This window comes from Asterias amurensis, chromosome 11 (genome assembly GCF_032118995.1).
Source record: "Asterias amurensis chromosome 11, ASM3211899v1".
NCBI lineage: Eukaryota > Metazoa > Echinodermata > Asteroidea > Forcipulatida > Asteriidae > Asterias > Asterias amurensis.
This window is the reverse complement of record NC_092658.1, coordinates 16,125,223-16,147,857: the sequence shown is the minus strand read 5'-3', so window position 1 is coordinate 16,147,857 and position 22,635 is coordinate 16,125,223. Positions and strand designations below refer to the sequence as shown.

The 22,635-nt window shown below is 37.6% G+C and overlaps 1 protein-coding gene across 3 annotated transcripts in view; it reads left to right on the top strand.

Annotated features, from left to right (window-relative positions):
- LOC139944062 (formin-like protein 3) overlaps positions 1–22,635 on the top strand; it is a 78,353-nt gene that overhangs the window by 44,173 nt on the left and 11,545 nt on the right. For all 3 annotated transcript variants that reach the window (XM_071941015.1, XM_071941016.1, XM_071941017.1), the window contains 14 exons: positions 194–292; positions 1,054–1,200; positions 2,041–2,157; positions 3,374–3,505; positions 4,257–4,283; positions 5,100–5,144; positions 5,740–5,808; positions 17,162–17,396; positions 18,017–18,178; positions 18,789–18,880; positions 19,326–19,497; positions 20,331–20,458; positions 21,506–21,574; positions 22,224–22,310. In XM_071941015.1, the coding sequence (XP_071797116.1) occupies positions 194–292; positions 1,054–1,200; positions 2,041–2,157; positions 3,374–3,505; positions 4,257–4,283; positions 5,100–5,144; positions 5,740–5,808; positions 17,162–17,396; positions 18,017–18,178; positions 18,789–18,880; positions 19,326–19,497; positions 20,331–20,458; positions 21,506–21,574; positions 22,224–22,310 (1,581 nt within the window). The remainder of the gene's footprint in view (positions 1–193; positions 293–1,053; positions 1,201–2,040; positions 2,158–3,373; positions 3,506–4,256; positions 4,284–5,099; positions 5,145–5,739; positions 5,809–17,161; positions 17,397–18,016; positions 18,179–18,788; positions 18,881–19,325; positions 19,498–20,330; positions 20,459–21,505; positions 21,575–22,223; positions 22,311–22,635) is intronic.

Below are 22,635 nucleotides of genomic sequence, written 5' to 3'. Positions count from 1 at the left end.
AAGTGAGCAATATATTTTCCCGTCATTGATTTGCTTATCAATAGTACTTATGTTCAATTTGAATCTGTTGAATTGTAATAAATTTATCTGATTGTGAGAGGAGGTCTTTCATATTTGAATTGTAATGATTCCCTCATTGATCTACATTAACATTCACACTGTGTCAAAATTCATTTCCCTTCTTCATTTGTAGAAAGGGAGGCATGTGATAACCACAGGGCCTGATATACTGGAGACAGTGGCATTTTGTATCATCAGTAGATCCCTAGCGTCCAGATTGAACTCATTCAAGGTAATGTAGGAACTTATTGTTATTAAACTTTAGGTGGAGCAAGGTATTAGCCAGGGTTTGGTATAAAAGGATGTCAAAATATGCTGGAAATTTAAAAACTGAGTGTCCGAACTGTTCACTTCGATCAATTTAATTGTAAATGACATATAAAACAGGGTTTCAAAAAAGAATAAGTAATCAAAACAGCATCCAATAAAAGTCAGCTGTGAAAGTTTCAGCTGGTGGCATTGTCTACTTGCTGAGAAAACTGCAAACAACTGGCAGCTATTTTCGAAAAATGCACGGTGAATAACATAGTGTATTTGCTACCACAATCCCCCAATCAAATGGCAAGAATCTGCTTGGGTGTTATAATATAATGAACATATTACATGGAATATAATATGTTTCTAACTGAACATCCTTTTGTCCTCGCCACTTATACCCCTATTGGTTCATAGCCACCAATTGTTTCTGAACAAGAAACTTTGATTGGCTATAATTTCCCGTTTTTTTTCTGCATCCTTCCCTTAATCCAATCCTCTCTATTGTTTCTATAAGTGGATTGGTATTTGTTTGTACTTGTTTGGATCGGAAGCTAATGCCATCTACCCTACTCCTTATATTGAATACATTAAATTGAATTCATTAAAACAATTCTTCAAGCTGGGTATTTTCAACTTTCAAAGTTTTGCTTTAGTACAGAGAAAAAGTTTGATACATGAAATGTTACAAACAAAGTTGCTAAACTTGGCCATGTGTTCGTCTTTCAAATGCTGCAGGTTCTGAATCTTGCCTGTGGGGCTCGCAACGGTCATGAGAGAGTCCTCGATGTCTTCAATTTCCTCCGAGTCAAGATAAAAGAGAAGGTTCGATTCCATGCAGTGTCGCAGATGTTAGCTGTGGAGCGGTCAAGAACTGACCTCATGGTGAGTAAATATGAAATAAAGGCAAAGTATAGTTTGATTTTTGAAACAGTTCGATTGTTTTAATACTAAACAAGTGTAGATATATACCACAAAACTTACCCATGGAAGTTTCATTTCAAAAGGTGGTATCGTTTGAGATATCACCAAAAATCCGCAATGAATATGTCCACTAAAGGAAGATAGGAATAAACATAATCTGAGAAACGTTTCTTATCAGATTCAAATTGTGGTTGGTTAAAGGAACACGTTGCCTTGGATCGGTCGAGTTGGTCTTCGAAAAGCGTTTGTTATAATATGCATATGGGTAGAAAGATGCTGTAAAAGTAGAACACAATGATCCACACAAACATGCCTCGAAATTGCACGGTTTTCCTTTTACCTCGTCGACTAACACGGTCGGCCATTTATGGGAGTCAAATTTTTGACTCCCATAAATGGCCGACCGTGTTAGTCGACGAGGTAAAAGCACGCAATTTAGAGGCAAACTTGTGTGGATCATTGTATTCTACTTTTAAATTATCTTTCCAACCATCTGCATTTTATAACAAACGGTTACAAACGCTTTTTTATAGACCAACTCGTCCGATCCAAGGCAACGTGTTCCTTTAAAACTTATATTTGTTTCATTACCACATTATTTCAAATTGAAATGGTTCTTAAAATACTTTTTACTATTCGGTGATTCAAGATTGTTCTTATTGCCAGTTATGTTTAGAGTAATCACCAAACGTTTAAACAAAATCTGCCCACTAAAAATAAATATTTCCCCAGTTTTTGAAATGCATGTTTTCTCCGTGCCGGAGTAATTCTGGTGATACTTGTTTCTTTTTTTCAACGTAGGTGGAGTGTTTGAGATTCATCAACAAGCTGCTAAACACAACACGTAATCTCAACAGGCGAGTTTACTTGCAGTATGAACTGGAACTTGCTGAGTTTGATGCCATCGAATTCGAAAAGGTTAGCATAAGACTGTTGGGAAGCTAGGTGGCAGCAGACTTATTTGGGTAAATCCATTGTTATGTGCGCATGCTCAGAACAACGTGGACAATGGAAATTTACCTGTTAAGTCTGCTACCACCTTGCGTTCCGAAGTCTCCAATTTAAAAATATTAAGGACCGCAAAGATATGTACAATAAATCATTGATTGTTTTGTTGGACTGTCTGCTTGGGATAAGGTTGTTCTCAGGTCAGAATCCTTAGAAATATGCTGTGTCTTGAAATGCTTTATACTCACCTTTATTTCAACTGGATGGGTGTGTGGGAGAGGGGTGTCACTACAGGGAGTGTGCACCCAAGAGTTCGCTACGGAGAGATGACTTAAAAACCGAAAAGGACTTAAATGTTGCCAACTGCTTTCAACCAAAGTGACCTGAAGATAGAGCCTCCCTCTGCTAGCCGTTGGTACAGATTAAGGCTATAAAACATTATTTGAAGTTTAACAGATAAGAAATCGTGGTTATTTCAAACTCCGCACTGAGGGTAAGGCATTTTGGAGCATCTGGATACCTTAAAACCCAACTACAGGGAAAACCTATGACAAACTAAACCTAATAACTTTGTTTTGCTCTTTTCTGGAGTCGTTCTACTCCTTTTATTTCAACAATACATGATCACAAAACTCACATCAGCAGCATTATTCATAAAACTACAGCCATTTAGCAAAAAGATAATGATCAAAAGTATATATAGCAAGTCATAACTATCACTATTAATAAATACATACAATATAAAGTGATATTAGATCTGGAAAAAAACCAATAAATATTAAATAAGATGTTACTATATTATATTCAAAGGCTCGCTGTGTGTATATGTCTTTACTTGATGACTATTAGATCATCTTTTGTGTTATAACATCTTCTTCAGGGGTAAGGGAACACCTTTGGTAATTACTCAAATAATTGACAAAAAAAACTACTTTTCGCATGTGGAGATACACCAAGTGAGGATACTTGTCTTTCACAATAACCGAAAGTATACCCTGCCCTAAGATAGCTCATTACAAATATAACAAGGATCTGTTGCGGATGAAGTATTTCTTGTATCATCACCGACTTAATTAGTATTTTGGCAATCCTAAGAATGTTGAAGTTTTTCCCCCTCAACATATCTGTGATTGTTAAAGGTTTTGCTGACATCATGATAAATATAAGTGTTTTTTCCCCCTTTTAGTCTTACCATGGCAACATGCCAGAGCCAATCAAAGCTGAGATTGATGAGTGGCACAATCACTTCATTAGCATACAAGGATTGCAAGATGACTTGGCGGGAATACAAGAACGTAATGACCTGCTAAGACAGGAGGTATGTCACGTGGTTGGGTTTAACTCTACATTGAGAACTTATTCATCTGTTCAATTTCAATTCAATTCAATCAACATTGAATTCCATGGTGGTGGAAAAAGGAGATTAATAAACAAATTAAGTACAATTTGTTTTAAGTCGAAGACAGTCAAGAACAGGTTGAGAAAATAATTAGTGAACATGGAATGAACAAAAATATATTGTAATGGATACAGTGCAAACCATGTATATGGGGGCATTTACAGACACCAGAATGGTTTGTTTTGTTCATAGTTCCAAGATACAGTTTTTTCGAAAATAGCTTGATTTGTATTTGTTACGACCGTTGAATGCACTGGACACTGTTGGTTATTACTCAAAATAATTGTTAGCATAACCTTACTCGGTAACGAGTAATGGGGAGCTGTTGATAGTAGACAAAATTGTGAGAAACGGCTCCCTCTGAAGTAACGTAGTTTTTGAAAAAGAGGAAATTTCTCAATTAAATATTAAAAGACAAGCCTATTTAGGCACCTGAAAGCACACACATTTTTCCAACATGGGTGTTTTTTTATTTCATTACTCTCTTGCAACTTCGATGACCAATAAGTCCAAATTTTCACAGGTTTGCTATGGTATGCATATGAAGTGAGAATACTGATAGTCTTTGACAATTACCGAACGTGTCCAGTGTCTTTAATAATTAGCAACAGGTACTCCAACTTAACATTGTATCAATTAATTTTCTTTATTTCTAAACATTTCTATCTAGGTCGACATCCAGCAAGACAAAATTAGGGTGAGTAAATTTACCCTTTTTTGTTTGCAAGAACCTTGTTTCAGATGCGCTTTACTGCATATTTATGAACAACTCTAGTTGCTAAGGAAACTGAAATTACCATCGGTAACACTGGCAAATGTTCACTGCACTTTTCTAATTGCTGCGTTCAAACATAAGGTCATTTATTGTATAGGCCATACTACCGATGGTCATAAAAGCTTCATTACATTTTGCATCACCTTGTTAGTATCTTATCCGCAATTTATATTGTGATAGATTGTGACATTTTAAATATTGTACTATTTTTTACAATTAACATTACTAATACAAAAGTTGTGTGCTGTATTACTATTAGTAAATTGTGTACTGCATCTACACAAATAGTCATTATCCTCAACTTTTCTTGTGGTCGTTTGTGTTAATTAAAATTTTACTATTTATTTCAACAACCAAAACCATTAATAATATTTAGTATGTTGCCTGCTATTATTGGCTTGCGTCTACAAAACAACAATCACGTTTCTTCTATACCATTTACAAACCAAAGTGAAGATTTTGTATGATTCCTCTACATATAATTTATGCAAAATGTTCTGCCATCTTTTATTCCAAAAGAATAGTTTCCAAACTTTATTTAAAAAATGTTTCCTTATAGATTACAATTATTTTTCATTTTTGTCAACAAGTTTTGAGTGTAAACCTATTATCAACAAAAAAGTTACAAATGTGTTATTTAGCTTTTGAATTATTTCGTTTTTATTTTTATAGTAAGATCGGAATAAATTATAGTTAATTTAATTTCACTTATATGTATTATCTGGTTCTTAATCTAAGGCGTATGAAGGCAGCAAATCTGAACTACAAAGAAAAGTACAAGAGGTGAGTCACCCAGAAACCCATTTCACCAGAAACCCAACTAACACAGAAACCAATTCCACCTAAAAACCCAATTAACCCAGAAACCCAATTAACCTAGAAACCCAATTAACCCATAAACCCACATCACACAGAAACCCACCTGTGTTGGTTCAAGTATGTCTTTATTCATCCCCAATTTATTAAGAAGGATTACAAAAATGTACTGAAACAACCATACACAATACCACCTTAATTTTTGTGTGGTATTCCCATCCCCCAACCCCCCAATTTGATATGGTCAAATCTTTTTGTCCATCTATCTGTGTACACTTGTTGTTTTGCCTATCACTATCACTATATCATACAAATATCGTATGAACTGTGTTTCATGCAGAATGGTGTAAGGTTTTTCGAGGAACCGGTTTAACGAGAACGAGGAACCGGTGTTTACTCGACGTTTCGAGCGGGATCCTCTGTTCGTCTTTATAAATCGTAGTTAGTGCGTTTTTTATCTGAAAGATTGTTCTGAAAATTTTGATATTCTGGTTGAACATTTGTTTTTTTTTACTTAAAGTGCTCATTTTCTTGATAATCTTGAAACTGCTTTTTCATACAGCTTGAAGGAAGGACCGAGGAATACAGAGATAGAGTGGTGGAGTTGCAAGACACACTGGAACATGTCACGGTAAACAAAACCTCCATTCTATTTACAATTTCTTTTTTTTATTATCTGCGTTTTACTTCCTGAAATTTCAACATTGACGGCAATCATCCGCAAGAGTTTTCAAGATTATAACATTGACAGCTAGCAACGACAGTGGTGGTCGTGACAAATTCGTTCGTGCGTAGTCATTATCAGCCCAACGCAGTAGCCAAGATATTGATTTCTGTATAGATACAAAATACAACCCACTGTCTGGCAAGTGACAAAGGAGGAGTACGTGAGCTCTCAAAAATTGTGGTTATTGCTAGCAAATAAACACCTTCACTTTATGAAAACGAGTATGGTTTTATGAAGGAAGGTTCGCAGTAAAAAGGAACAGAGTTGTATATACATGTATACCCGTTTTAAAACAAACTTATAGCTGTTTACCGTCACAATAAGATGCAACAGCTGCATTAAATTGAATAAATAATTAAATAAAATATAGTAATTAATTCGTCGAATTGACACTGCGCTCTCTCCAGGACCGCGCTCTCTGAGGGCACATCAGTAAACAAAAAAATACCATAACAAAAATCACACAGAAAAAGTTTCAGAAAAAAAAAATACAAAAAATAAATAATGTTTGTACATGTATAGCAAAAAACTGCATGGACTTCATTCAATTGAATATTTTTTTCACACGTATTACGTCATTGCTATATACATTTCCGCTATGACTATTGGCTTACCGGCTAACTTCTTTTCATCGCTTTGAAGATTCTGGTTGATGGACCTACATTCTCAAATTTCCCGTGTCAGAATTAACCCGAATCTGGATTCCGATAATAAATTATCACCTTAAAAATGTCATTGTCAGATTGGTCTTAACAGTGGTAGACACGAATACTTCGAAGACCACGCACACAGTCATTGGCTCATCTCGACTGTTGTAAATCTTTATCTACAAATTCCTATCGTGTCAGTTCTTTCTTGTCAAAGTGCACCATTTAATTGAGCATACTCGGTATGCTCAAAATTTGTGTCAGTGTGCCGGTAGATGATGAAGTTTAACAACTTTACTGATTGGTTGCGAAGCGGCCATTGTGATCAGCCATAAGGCAGGTCATCTTCACCTGGGTGTATGGCTGGATGGCAGAGTGCTCACAAATCACAGAGTTTTGGGTAAAACAAGATTCATCATTCCATAGACCATTCAAAAACCAGTAAGCTTTCATCTCTGCACAATCCTCGTAGGTTCCAGGTTCACCTGAACCCCAATTGAAGTAAGTGCACTCATCCTCACCGTGCACCCACTTCATGTTATCCTGCTGGTCACGAAAACATCCAATCCAAACTCCTATATCTCCCTCGGTTTCTCTGAATGTTTCCCATATATACTGATGTTCAGAAAGTGATTTAGGTACTATCAGTTCACCGCCCCGGTCAGCACAGGCCTTGTTAGCCTCTCCCCATGTCATGATATTATCGAGTTTTTCATAGCAAGATCCTTCAAACCATGTCTGACCGGACTTACAGAGCGTGGCATCAGCAAACCCAGCGTGGAGAAGTATTCCGTTCAAAATCAACTTCATGCTGGATTGTTAGTCGTTGGTGCAAACCCAGATCCAAGAGGTTTTTAGTGCGGGTTGTGGTAGAAGAGATCGACTTCCTCACTCTGTTTAAGCTCAACTATTTTTTTGAAAGTGTTAGTCTTTGTTGCATTTCCAGCCAACTGTTTCCCGTCCTATTATTTATGCAACGATTACTTAGCTGCGCAGAGAGCGACACCACTCACCATCAAATATTGATCTGACAAAGTAGTCCTTGGCGAACATATGAGCCTTTCCTTGGTCATTATAGGAGCCTCCTTGTAAGTTATTAAAACTATATTTTTGGGGGTGCAATGCAAACCAGAACACCTCTTTTTACTTTTCGTTTGTTTTAATCTTCTACATCTATTTGTGTTATGTGTATGACGTACAGCTAAAAACCTGATTGTTCTGTGTTGCGTTCTTCATTATCACCGAACCACATTTTTTGCCAAAAGATGACGACGTCGCCGATGACGTCAGAACATTAATTGTTTGTAAATAACAATGATTAATTCAAAACCTCATATCTAAACAAAAAAACACAACTGATACAAACAATGTGACCTTAGGTGACCTATACTTCCGGTAGAAACCGGATATTGAAAGTATTTATTTTAATACAATATATCTTAAAAACTAAACGAGGTGAGTTATTTATCAATACATCACCTGAGAGCCCTTTTATAACTCTACAAAATCTTTCCTCAGTGGCAACCTTGCTTGACCTTAACCTGGTCCATACCAATGTTCATACTTACTTTTAAACAAATCTTATCTCATGAACCTCAAATGATTTACACTTGAAACTTACCCCGTACTTAGACCTTCATATGTGAATCCGCAACTGTTGTAGGATGATGACGAAAATCATAGTCAATTCTAACCCGGGAATGTTCAGAGTAAAACATTTCCCTTTTTTGCAAATCATGTTGGGGTGATCAAAGTCCAGCAAGATTTCTTGAAACCTTTCTGTGCCCGAATGGTAGGACTTATCTTTCTTTTAAGATGCTTGAAGTCAGCTCAACACAAAATTGTTCAAACTCGACGTTTTTATTATCAAGTCGTTCAATACCAATAATCAGGATGTTCAGAAATGCCGTCCATATAGACCGTTCACAGTCGCCTTCATAGATAACATTGTCACATTGAGCGTTGGTTTCTTATAACCGAAAGTACTCCTAAAGATTCATCCTTCTGCAGACGATCCCTTTTGCAAATCTCAGTCAACAAGTTAATATTGTGGGAGTTCTTCTCTTTTTAAAACCCAATTTTTGTCAGTGTGCCGGTAGATGACAAATATCAAATTTGGCTAAAAATGTAGGCACAGAACGGTGAAAAGATCTCTTTGTTGTCATTGCGTTATCATTAAACCTATAAAATAAACTTGCCATGAGCATCGTCACAGCCCGAGTTTTTGCCAACTGAGGTCGGAAAAACTATGGCAAGCAATGAATGCAAAGCAATTACAGATGAATACAATAATAACAATAATACACAAATATTCTAACATTGTGTCGAATTTGTTGGAAACATAGTAACCAACCAATGGGAGGTATTGTTTACCAACAATGGAAATGTCTATTCGGCCGTGATAGGCAACTGGGGTTTCCGTAAAAATATCCTTGTCCCAAGTTTAAATTTTCTGGGCACTCCTAGCCTACGTTTTTTTTAATTTTTAAGGCTTTATTCGTTTATTTGCCGTTATGAGTAATGAACTAACTACAAATTATAAGCAATTTCAACTTGCTTTTGTGCAGAAATTACTTATAACTTATCCAAATTCTATATTCACAACGGAAATTTTAATACGGAATATACAAGTGAAATATTTCATATTTATATCCCAAAATCGCACAATAAAATGCTGTGATATGTTCTGCAATGTGTTTCCTTATTAGTTCTCAATCGTCCTAAAGATGACGCGATTGTCAGATTGCTCATTCCTCTTACCGTTCATTTCAGTGGTAGACCTGAATACTTCGCAGACAGTCCTGGACTCATCTCGACATTTGCGAAGCCCAATCTTCAAATTCATATCGTGTCAGTTCTTTCTTGTTAAAACTTGTCATTTCAAAAGAGCACACAACAGAAATTGATGTCAGTGTACAGGTAGATGATAATGTTGAACATCTTTTTTTACTCGTTGGATGCGAAGCGGCCAATTTGATCAGCCAAAAGGCAGGTCATCTTCACCTGGGTGTATGGCTGGATGGCAGAGTGCTCAGAGTGCTCACAGACCACAGATCTCTGACTGGAACAATATTCATCATTCCATAGACCGTTGAAACCCCCATCAGCTTTCATCTCTGCACAATCCTCGTAGGTTCCAGGTTCACCTGAACCCCACTTGAAGTAAGTGCACTCTTCCTCACCGTGCACCCACTTCATGTTATCCTGCTGGTCACGAAAACATCCAATCCAAACTCCTGAATGTATATCTCCCTCGGTTTCTCTGAATGTTTCCCATATATACTGATGTTCAGAAAGTGATTTAGGTACTATCAGTTCACCGCCCCGGTCAGCACAGGCTTTGTTAGCCTCTCCCCAGGTCATGATATTATCGAGTTTTTCATAGCAAAATCCTTCAAACCATGTCTGACCGGACTTACAGAGCGTGGCATCAGCAAACCCAGCGTGGAGAAGTATTCCGATCAAAATCAACTTCATGTTGGATTGTTAGTCGTTGGTGCAACCCAAGTTCACGAAGTTGTCAGAGCGGTTATTGAAGCCACAACAAAATAGTTCGACTTCCAAAATTTACTTTGGCATTTAATAGAGTAGTGTATTTAATTGTTAGTCTTGGTCATCACTAATAAAAGACCTGACTACACTCTCCTTCATTTACAAGTCTCTTCTACTTTAGTCTGAAGACATAAATCAAGAATCTGCTCCAAAAACGTTTTATAGTGGTTTGTTTCCAGCCAACTGCTCCCGCTTCTGATTAACGACGCAGTGAAGATTTAGCTGCGTGAAGAGCAACACCAAGTCCAATTGGGATTTAGTTGACGGAACGAGGCCACCGTCGCGACGCGTCGGACCGCATTTTGTTTTACAAAACCAACAATGCAGACGTGCAAACCAACAACGCGGACGTCAACAAATCAATCAATCCGTCAATCAACAAACAACATTTAAGACACTAGACACTATTGGTAATTGTCAAAGACTAATCTTCACAGTTGGTGTATCTCAACATATTATGCATAACATTACGACCCTGTGAAAATCTGAGCTCAATCGGTCGTCGAAATTGCGAGATATATTATTAATTAAAGAAAAAACATCCTTGTCGCACCATGGTCACACGAAGTTGTAGTGCTTTCAGATGCTTGATGATGCCTTTATGTTATCTAGTTGTGGTCATCACTGATAACAATTCTAACTATAACTTCATTTGTTATTCTCTTCTCCTCTGGCACGAATACGTAAATAAAGTCAATGATCGATCTTCTTGAACCGTGGTATTTTCCAGCCAACTGCAGCAACGATTGGGCTTTGTTAAGAGCAACGTCACTTGCAATACGACGTCATGGTGCGCACGCGCATATACAACTTCATCAAATTACTTAGTAGTCCTTGCCATTGCTGTGGCATTTTTGCTTAAATTCCCATTGAGAATTTGATGGCCAGAAGTATAGGAGCCTAATTGTACCCTATTAGGCTGATGAGAAAAGCCTTTACGATAGTTTTTAGTCATTAGACATGTTCGGTATTTGTACACGGGAGAGTGACTTCTGTCTGGCATACATTATTATGTGGAGTTTAATTGGTTGGTCAAAGCATGGGCGGGCCTCTCTGGATGTTGTGTTGGGTGCTGGGGGGGGGGAACGTTGTACTCAACATGTGACTTTAAAAGGGAGGGGGCTTATATTATGCATGTCAACTGCGCATGATCAGTGCGCACATGACTCTGGGTGAAATATGAGTCCAAGCCACACCGGTAACTATCATGGCGTACTGACTTTGATAGCAGTCTATTATGTAAACCATTGCGTCAACACCTGCAGCTTGATTTTTGTTGTGCCTGTACTCGGTTTCTTAAGATGATTTGCGTTTTATTTTTCCACTCTCAAGCGAACGTTTCACTTTTCTCAAAGAAACGCAGATATGGGTCAGACTGACTCGGTATCCGAGATAACATCTCATAATTTCATCAGTCTGACCCGGTAATGTTAGACAACTTGTGAGCCGGAATCGGTGTCAATTGTGACCCGGGAATGTTAAGAGTGTACGTTTGTTTTTGAAACAAAATTTCCGTTTCAGATAAAAACACACAAAACTTATCTTTTTCCATAATGCATGTGCTTAACATCATTTCATCACAGGATCGTCATTACCAACCAATTATATATGTCGCAATATTCAGAAATGCGTTTCCAAACATCGTCAATTATTGCCTTTAAAGATGACATTGTCAGATTCATTGCTTATTTTTTTCATATCCGACGTTGCTCCATGTTCTGTGAGTTCCTCCATTTAGAAACCAATTTGTGTCAGTGTACCGTTAGATGATAAAGTTTAACAACTTTACTTGTTGGTTGCGAAGCGGCCTTTTTGATCAGCCATAAGGCAGGTCATCTTCACCTGGGTGTATGGCTGGATGGCAGAGTGCTCAGAGTGCTCACAGACCACAGATCTCCGACTGTAACAAGATTCATCATTCCATAGACCGTTGAAACCCCCATAAGCTTTCATCTCTGCACAATCCTCGTAGGTTCCAGGTTCACATGAACCCCAATTGAAGTAAGTGCACTCTTCTTCACCGTGCACCCACTTCATGTTATCCTGCTGGTCACGAATACATCCAATCCAAACTCCTGAATGTATATCTCCCTCGGTTTCTCTGAATGTTTCCCATATATACTGATGTTCAGAAAGTGATTTAGGTACTATCAGTTCACCGCCCCGGTCAGCACAGGCTTTGTTAGCCTCTCCCCAGGTCATGATATTATCGAGTTTTTCATAGCAAGATCCTTCAAACCATGTCTGACCGGACTTACAGAGCGTGGCATCAGCAAACCCAGCGTGGAGAAGTATTCCGATCAAAATCAACTTCATGTTGGATTGTTAGTCGTTGGTGCAACCCAAGTTCACGAAGTTGTCAGAGCGGTTATTGAAGCCACAACAAAATAGTTCGACTTCCAAAATTGACTTTGACATTTATTAGAGTATTGTATTTAATTGTTAGTCGTGGTCATCACTGATATAAGGCCTGACTACACTCTCCTTCATTTACAAGTCTCTTCTACTTTAATCTGAAGACATACATTTAATCAAGAATCTGCTCCAAAAACGTTTTATAGTGGTTTGTTTCCAGCCAACTGCTCCCCCTTCTGATTGATGACGCAGTGAAGATTTAGCTGCGTGAAGAGCAACACCACGTCCAATTGGGATTTAGTTGACAGACCCAGGCCACCGTCGGACCGCATTTTGTTTTACAAAACCAACAATGCGGACGTCAACAAATCAATCAAACCGTCAATCAACAAACAACATTTAAGACACTAGACACTATTGGTAGTTGTCAAAGACTAATCTTCACAATTGGTGGATCTCAACATACGCATAAAATAACGAACCTGTGAAAATCTGAGCTCAATCGGTCGTCGAAGTTGCGAGATATTAATGAAAGAAAAAACACCCTTGTCGCACCATGGTCACACGAAGTTGTGTGCTTTAAGACCTCAAATTCCAAATCTGAGGTCTCGAAATCAAATTCGTGGAGACTTACTTCTTTCTCAAAAAATATGTCACTTCAGAGGTAGCCGTTTCCCACAATGTTTTATACTATCAACCTCTCCCCGTTACTTGTTACCAAGTGAGGTTTTATGCTAATAATTATTTTGAGTAATTACCAATAGTGTCCACTGCCTTTAAGACAAAGCGCAGCAATGGAGAAAACAGAGATAACTCATCGATTTACCGGTTGGACAACCGTGTGTGCGCGCGGGTGTTTCGGGGCCTGTCTGTTTATATTTAGATTGTGGACAAGGTAACTTTCGCTTTTGCCTAATCGTAAAGCAAATGTCTATGTGAGGCGTGGTCACTAATTTGTTTCCCGCACACTCTTAAAAATTATGTAGGGCCTATCGCATTTCTTGGTCAGATACAATTAAGTAAAAAAAAACCTAAAAAACAACATATAAGTAGGTCAGAATGACTCGGTATTCGCACTAATTTTTCATCTGTTAACAATTTTCGGGTCAGCCTGACCCAGAAGCTTGACCAAGAATTTGTTTTTATCTCGATAGTAATTTAGTTTTCTTTTGTTTTAATCCATCAGGGGTGCTACTTTTTGTCTTCTTCTTTTTTGTCTCTCTCCGGATTGTATGTACATGATTTTTTTCTTTACCGTTCAAGATGCTGGTTGATGGACCTACGTTCTTAAATTTACTGGGTCAGAATTGACCCAAATCCGGATTCCGAGGGCCCGACCCATTCCTAGGTCAGTTTGACCTGGTATCTGTGTGAAAATTGATCCAGAAAAAGGGGTCAAATTGACGCCGAAACAGTTCCAATTAATCCTGTATCTGCGGACAGCCAACTTGTTATTCTCCCGGGCGAATTAATTTTACCAAATCACAACTGAAGGGTCCAAATTTTTTGAACCCATTTCTTTATTATAACTGTCAGAATTATTTATGGTAGTTTTTAAACAATGCAAAGATGCCGGTTTATTAAGAAAATAGCCGAGGATTTTTTGGAACCACAGCCTGGACTTTGGCTCTCTAACAGCAAGGCTCGTCAAGACTCCGCGCACACAGCGCATCATTTGCGAATAGCTTTATATGGCGTTGGAGACGAAACCGTGGTTTTACAACAATCGTACACTTTGACTTTTAGCTACAAATCGATGAAAAACTATTATTAAATCACTCAATTAAAGGCAGTGGAAACTATTGGTAATCACTCAAAATATTTACTAGCATAAAACCTTTCTTGAGGACGAGTAATGGGGAGAGATTGATGATATAAAACATTGTGAGAAACGGCTCCCTCTGAAGCGCCTCCCTCTGAAGCGCCATAGTTTTCGAGAAAGAAGCCATTTTCCACGGATTTGATTTCGAGACCTTTTGGTTTAGAACTTGAGGTCTCGAAATCACGCATCTAAACGCACACAACTTCGTGTGACAAGGTGTTTTTTTTCTTTCATTATTATCTCGCAAGTTCGATGACCGATTGAGCTCAAATTTTCACAGGTTTGTTATTTTATGCATATGTTGAGATACACCAACTAGTCTTTGACAATTACCAATAGTGTCCACTGTCTTTAAATGCTGTGCTCAGCAGTGCGGTTGTATAATAAAGTCTATCTTAAAGATGATGCGATTGTCAAATTGTTAATTCCTCTTACCGTTCATTTCAGTGGTAGACGCGAATAATTCGAAGACGGTCATTGGCTCAACTCGACCAATGCAAATCCCAATCTTCAAATTCATATCGGGTCAGTTCTTTCTTGTTAAACTTGTCAATTCAATAGGACATAATTCAGAAATTTCTGCCAGTGAACCGATAGATGATAATGTTGAACAACTTGTTTTACTCGTTGGATGCGAAGCGGCCATTGTGATCAGCCATAAGGCAGGTCATCTTCACCTGGGTGTATGGCTGGATGGCAGAGTGCTCAGAGTGCTCACAGACCACAGATCTCTGACTGGAACAATATTCATCATTCCATAGACCGTTGAAACCCCCATCAGCTTTCATCTCTGCACAATCCTCGTAGGTTCCAGGTTCACCTGAACCCCACTTGAAGTAAGTGCACTCTTCCTCACCGTGCACCCACTTCATGTTATCCTGCTGGTCACGAAAACATCCAATCCAAACTCCTATATCTCCCTCGGTTTCTCTGAATGTTTCCCATATATACTGATGTTCAGAAAGTGATTTAGGTACTATCAGTTCACCGCCCCGGTCAGCACAGGCTTTGTTAGCCTCTCCCCAGGTCATGATATTATCGAGTTTTTCATAGCAAGATCCTTCAAACCATGTCTGACCGGACTTACAGAGCATGGCATCAGCAAACCCAGCGTGGAGAAATATTCCGATCAAAATCAACTTCATGTTGGATTGTTAGTCGTTGGTGCAAACCCAGATCCAAGAGGTTTTTAGTGCGGGTTGTGGTAGAAGAGATCGACTTCCTCACTCTGTTTAAGCTCAACTATTTTTTTGAAAGTGTTAGTCTTTGTTGCATTTCCAGCCAACTGTTTCCCGTCCTATTAATTATGCAACGATTACTTAGCTGCGCAGAGAGCGACACCACTCACCATCAAATATTGATCTGACAAAGTAGTCCTTGGCGAACATATGAGCCTTTCCTTGGTCATTATAGGAGCCTCCTTGTAAGTTATTACAATTATTTTTTTGGGGTGCAATGCAAACCAGAACACCTCTTTTTACTTTTCATTTGTTTTAATCTTCTACATCTATTTGTGTTATGTGTATGGCGTACAGCCAAAAACCTGATTGTTCTGTGTTCCGTTCTTCATTATCACCGAACCGCATTTTTGCCAAAAGATGACGACGTCGCCGATGACGTCAGAACATTAATTGTTTGTAAATAACAATGAATAATTCAAAACCTCATATCTAAACAAAAAAACACAACTGATACATACAATATATTTGCATACGCAGAGCTTTTCACCAACGATTATTCTTTCGGTTTATCAAGCAACCAGACAAACATACTGCGTATATCTTATTGTGAAGGTACAATGCATAGTATTCCCAGTTGGTAATGAGCTTTTATTTCCATTGTATGCATGGACTCAAACAAAATGTGGACACAGGCAAGGATTTTTTTTCGTCCAGCTCAGTAAAGCATATTTCAAAGTATGCTTATCAGAATAACTTAAGAACCAAAACACCATGCCTCGTGTTCCATATGTAACTGGTATCATTCATTCTTTTTTTTTATTGGTAGAACTAAACGGCAGTTGGAGCCCACTGTTTGTTTTTAAAGATATTGCCGGATATCCGGAGCGGTTTATGTTCATGCAGGAAGACTAATCTGAGAAACGTTACTACGGTAGCGCTTCTCTTGCGATAAATTATGATTTTTGTTTTTTCCAAAACCGCTGTGGTACTTTGAAGTAAAATGATTCTCAAAATGCATTATACTATACAAAGCTGCTGTACTTCTTACCATGCCACACAGGTTTGTATTGCCATTAACTTCCAGAGTCATTACCAAACGTATGGAGTTAAACCCTTGAAAGATATTGTTGAACTGATTCCCTTGTGGTGTTTTGTTTTTCTTTCAATTTTTGATATAATATTGTTTAATTATATATTCAGATATATGTTTGTGTGTGTTTATATTGTAAATCGCATCAATTTTCCTCCGTGGTAGGACCAATGAACTAAATTGAATAGACTTGAAGAGAATTGAAGAGAAAGTTTACATTACAGCGTCATTCTATATTAACCGATGCATTACATGTTTTATGTGCCTTGCATGTTTTTTTTTCCGGATCACTTTTGGTAGTTGTTGTTTTTGCTTTTTGGTTATTCGCAGGTTGTTCTCTGTAGTATGTGTGATGTCTGTGTGATGCCTGGAAAGAGAAAAACAAATAAATAACTTTCTTGTACCATCGAACTTTCCCAACGCCCCATAACAGAAAGTGTACAAGCAGCAGACAGGAAATGACTTAGAGACCGAGGTCAAACTCTTCCAGCTCCCGATGAAGCCCCCGAAAACAACTAAATTGAGTTGAATTCAAGACAATTGAAGTGTATCTTCATTAGTGCTCACTTGATTGTACCTTCTGTTTTGTTCCCAACGCCCCATTTCACAGAAAGTGTACAAGCAGCAGACAGGAAAGGACTTAGAGACCGAGGTCAAATCCTTCCAGCTCCTGATGAAGCCCCTGGAGCAGTCCGAGCCACCGAGCAGTCAAGACTCTTCCGAGGCACCAAGCACGGGTACCGCTACCCCAGTCCTGACCGGGACCGAGGCGAACGGAGTGCCACAGTCACCCGTCTTTTCACCGAAGCAAGTGACGACGGCACAAACCACTATGAAAGTATCAGGTAAGTTATTATTATCCCATCGAACGTGAGAAAACACACTCTTTTTTGAACACATAATTCAAAATTATCGTCCGGCTGCTTTAGAGGTTTCTTACATTGTGACGTCACCAAATAATGTGATTAAATAGCTCAACGAAAAGTTTTTTTTTTCCATTACAGTTTAAGGCACATGGACACTATTGGTAATACTCAAAATAATTGGTAGGAGCAATGGAGAGTTGTTGATAGCATAAACCAATTTGAGAAACGGCTCCCTCTACAGTCAAGTTGTTTTTGAGAAAGAGGGCATTTCTCACTCAAATTCTAGCAGACTTCAGGCGTGAAGCATATGAGAGCACAACAGGGTTTTTTTCTTTAATTTTTTTCTTCCAGGTTTGATGACCAATTGAGCGAAACAAAAAAATCACAGATGTGTTATTTTATGCATATGTTGGAATACACCAAGTGAGAGTACCGGTATCTTGCAATTATCAAACGTGCCCAGTGCCTCCAACAAAAAGGGAACCGAGTAGGCCTTTGTCTTTGAGATGCATACTTAAGAAAACGCACCATAATTATTCATTTGCTTGCCAATTCAATAACTGGAATTCTTATGCTAATATAATTCATACTTCTTTTAGATGGTTCACCAAGCAGACCCCGTGCAGGTTCTTCAGTACCGGACAAAGTACCACCTCCACCCTTGGCCATCATTAATCCAATCATAGACCCGGTTAGTTCCATCCCAGTAGCTCCTGGTCTACCCACCCCACCGCCAGCACCGCCAATGTTTGGACGAACAGGTAACACATTGTTAATGTCAATTAGTTTAGTTAGTTTAACAGGTGCTGTCCCCGAGCTATGAATGATGGCTCTCTATCACGCTGTCTCCATCTTGGTCTAGTTCCTTGAATCAAATAACAATAATGAGTGCTAATAATCATTTTGCAAATAGGAACCAGCCTATTTTGTTCTTCCAGCCTCGGTTTGGTTACATTGATGTCAACGGGGAAAACTCAAGATGGCTGCAACATGATAATAAGGGTTCTGTCCTGCATTGCTAGCTGCCTATAGCTCTGCTTTCTCCAGTAGGTCAGTTTGGGTCTACCATGTTTCCTGCATCCATGTTGTGGTTTCCAGTGAATGAGTTTTGATGCAGAATTGAATTGAATATATTATGAAGACAACATCATACTTTCAATATGTCGTCATCCCCTGGTAAATCATCACAGGATGTCGTCACCTTTCACGTTTAAGATGTTACCATTATCGAGAAAATTATGTCAGGATCTCAACATAATTGGATGGCACTTCAAGAGCTCCGTAAACAAATGTATAGCGACTGAATCCCCAAATTCGTTCTTTTGAAACAATAGTCACTTCGAGATGCTCTATTTTTGTTTTGCTTTCTAGAATCAAGAAGGAAAAAGAGAATAATTTCCAACGCGCCATTACCGATGCTGAATTGGGTCACGCTGCATCCTATCACCAACACTATATTCAAGGTAATAGTTATTATCTGTAATTAATATCAAACGTTGATCTTCAATGTAAATCACTTTTAATTGCTAAGCAAAGTGAGATGATACAATACAATTCACTATGGTTATACTGACAACTCATGTTGTGTAGAAAGTCGACCACTTGTTCGTTTGGTCTCTTTTAGCCAAACAATTTTGAGAGAATAATTATGTTTGCATTAATCATAATGTCTCTTTTCTGCAACCACCACAGAACTATCGCCATATACAAACTGACTAACAATTATATCCAACTAGAAAATCATACAATCTCTTATCACTGAAATTACGGTTCATTACTGCTTTGTTGTCATTTAGCCTTCGAGAAAGACCCTGCTAGGGTCGAAATGCCAGGCCATTAACTATTTGTTTTGCACTGAAGTTATAAATAAACTGTTTTCTTTTCTTCTTAAATTATCATTATCTTCAGCACATCGACGATGAAAGAGTATTGACAGAACTAGACTTCAGCGACTTTGAGCATAACTTCCGCCTTCGACAAATAAAGCTTAACACTGAAGCCATGGACAGAGTTAGACGGCTGCAGGAGAGACTAGCTGAGAAGATCACGGTTATTGAGACAAATCGAGCAAGGAATTTAGGTAGATAGATTCATTTCCGTCAAAATAAACAGCTCCATATGTTAGCTACCTGATCACTTAAAGGCACTGGACACCTTATGTATTTGTCAACGGCCAGTATTCTCACTTGATGTATACCAACATAATATGCATAAAATAATAAATCTGCGAAAATTTGACTCAATTGGTCATCGAAATTGCATGAAAATATTTAGAGAAAAAACACCAGTGTAGCACAAACCTGTGTGCTTCCAGATGCCGAAAAATGGCTTCAGGCCTGAAGTGTTTTATTATTTGAGTGAGAAAATACTTCTTTCAGTGGGAGCCGTTTCTCACCGTGTTTTATACTATCAATAACACTCCATTGCTCGTTAACAAGTAAGTTTGTATGCCAATAGCAACTACCTGTAAGTCTAAAATACTGATTTCAGAATTACTTCTGAGGCGTTGCACGGTTTTCTATAATTGATGTTCAGTTTGCTTGACCATGTAGTTCTATTCATAACTACCTGGTCTCTCAAATTCATCATTCTCTACAGCAGTGGATAATTAGATATGATTTTACCGCCAACCGAACATTGACTTCCTTATTAAACATTGTATTACTTGTACTATTTGTGATAATTAATAGCAATGGCATGTCATGATAATCAGAGATGTGCATTGTCTAGAAAATAAAATGAAATGAAATGAAAGCAAAGTATGTTCGACATAATAATTACCATTACCATTTTTATCAAGCTCCACAAATTGCTTTTGCTGTCAATGTAGTATTGTTGAAATAGGAATACTGGAAAAGATTGTCTTAAAAATAGCAGTTAAACAATTATTCAACTACTGTTTCATTCATACAGTTATTACGAAGCGACGAATCGGTTTGTCAACAAAACAAGTGAAGGAGGGCATCGATAAGTGTGACATCAGCCTGGTACCCGGCGAGTTCGCTGAGCTCCTTCTTAAGTTCCTCCCTTCTAAAGAAGAGGTAGGCCCTTAGTAGGAAAACATTAATGACAACCCCTGGCCACTGCCATGTTAACTGTTGGTATTTTCCTTGAATAAAGCCCCCCCCCAAAAAAAAAAAAAAAAAAAAAAATAATAATAATAATAATAATAATAATAATAATAATAATAATAATAATAATAATAATAATAATAATAATAATAACAACAACAACAACAACAACAACAACAACAACAACAACAACAACAACAACAACAACAACAACAACAACAACAACAACAACAACAACAACAACAACAACAACAACAACAACAACAACAACAACAACAACAACAACAACAACAACAACAACAACAACAACAACAACAACAACAACAACAACAACAACAACAACAACAACAACAACAACAACAACAACAACAACAACAACAACAACAACAACAACAACAACAACAACAACAACAACAACAACAACAACAACAACAACAACAACAACAACAACAACAACAACAACAACAACAACAACAACAACAACAACAACAACAACAACAACAACAACAACAATAACAATAACAATAACAATAACAATAACAATAACAATAATAATAATAATAATAATAATAATAATAATAGATAAATAAATATTGAAATTAAATAACAAAAATATAAACTAATTATGGATAAAATATATAAATAGGTAGATATCGAAACACATTTAAATCCCGAAATTGAATTATTATAGTAATTAATACTTTGTAATTCTTAATGAGAAATGTAGAAGACCAAACCTAGACTTCAAGTCCTATCTGGTGTTAGATTGATACTTTCGACCACAATTAGGTGATCACACCAACACGGTGTTTACAACATTGCACAATTTTTAACTAGTTTGTTTTCTATACAGACCTAGATATACACGATATGCTTTAAAACCTTTTACTTTACTCTGACATGACTTGGGTAGGTGGTTATCACTCAACTTATTGAGCTAAGACCATTCTTACAAGCAAAATCCTGTTAACATTTCTTTGATGTGTGTTGTCATATTCTTTCATTGCGCTTTTGTAGTTAAAGTCACTTGCCAAACACGCTGACGACTACGATGGAATGGGTGAAGCTGAGCAATTTATGTTTCAGGTAATAATAATATTACCAGCTCTTCTGTAGCGCAATCTTTTTTATGTTACATTTGTTAGGAGGGACATAACATTTAGATATATTTACAGACTTATAAATTCAAAATTAATAACTAATAAAAATAAAAACGGAATCGGAAATTAATTCGTGAGATGAGTGCCACTTTAAGGGAAGGTATAAGTTTGGTAATTACTTGGTTATATTAGAAGTACAGCAGCTTTCAATTGCATAAAGCACTTTGAGAATCATTTCACTTCAACGTAATAGGGTTATGGAAAATAATGTTTGTATTTATTTGTGCACATCTATTTTATTGTGTAATTTCTTGTTCACTTTTGCACTTCCCGGGCTTCCTCTTCTCGCAATAAAAATTAATGTACTTTAAAAATTACACTATACAACTACCAAATTTGAAATATTAAAGATAATTGTTTAAAAATATGAGAAAAAAACAAATCATGAACAACTTTTGTGACGAAATTTTGTCAGTTTAACTTCCTCTTATTTTATGCTCCCTTGAAAACAAACGTATCGGACAGTTTCTTTAAAAAATGTTAAGGATACTGTAGCAATGACTCTTTACGGATTAATTGGCGTTGCATTGTAATAACATCACTTTTAATATTGTATAATTTTGTTGAATGTTCAGATGGCTCGAGTTGACCGGTACGAGTCTAAGCTACGTCTAATGGCCTTCATGGGAATCTACAATGAGCTCATTGTTTCACTCCAACCGGTAAGGATCATTGTCTATTGTTATGGCAATGAGGCAAAGAGGCGTGGCCTTATATAAGAATCTTGTCACATGAGGCAACTTTTGCAGGCAACTTGGAGACAACCAACTGCAGTGCATGCTACAGGGCCAGTTTGGTTCGAACAGTGTCTTACGATCCACAAAACAGATAGGTGGAATTGAAATGTGAGTGGACTTTCTACTTAGAGATTGCCTGGAACTGGTTGTCTGTAAATTACCTCATGTGCCATGGCCTAAAGAATTGACTATATTAGTGAAGCCATACAGCCGTTCATAAATCTCTCGTAGAAGAACTGCTGTGGTCTCG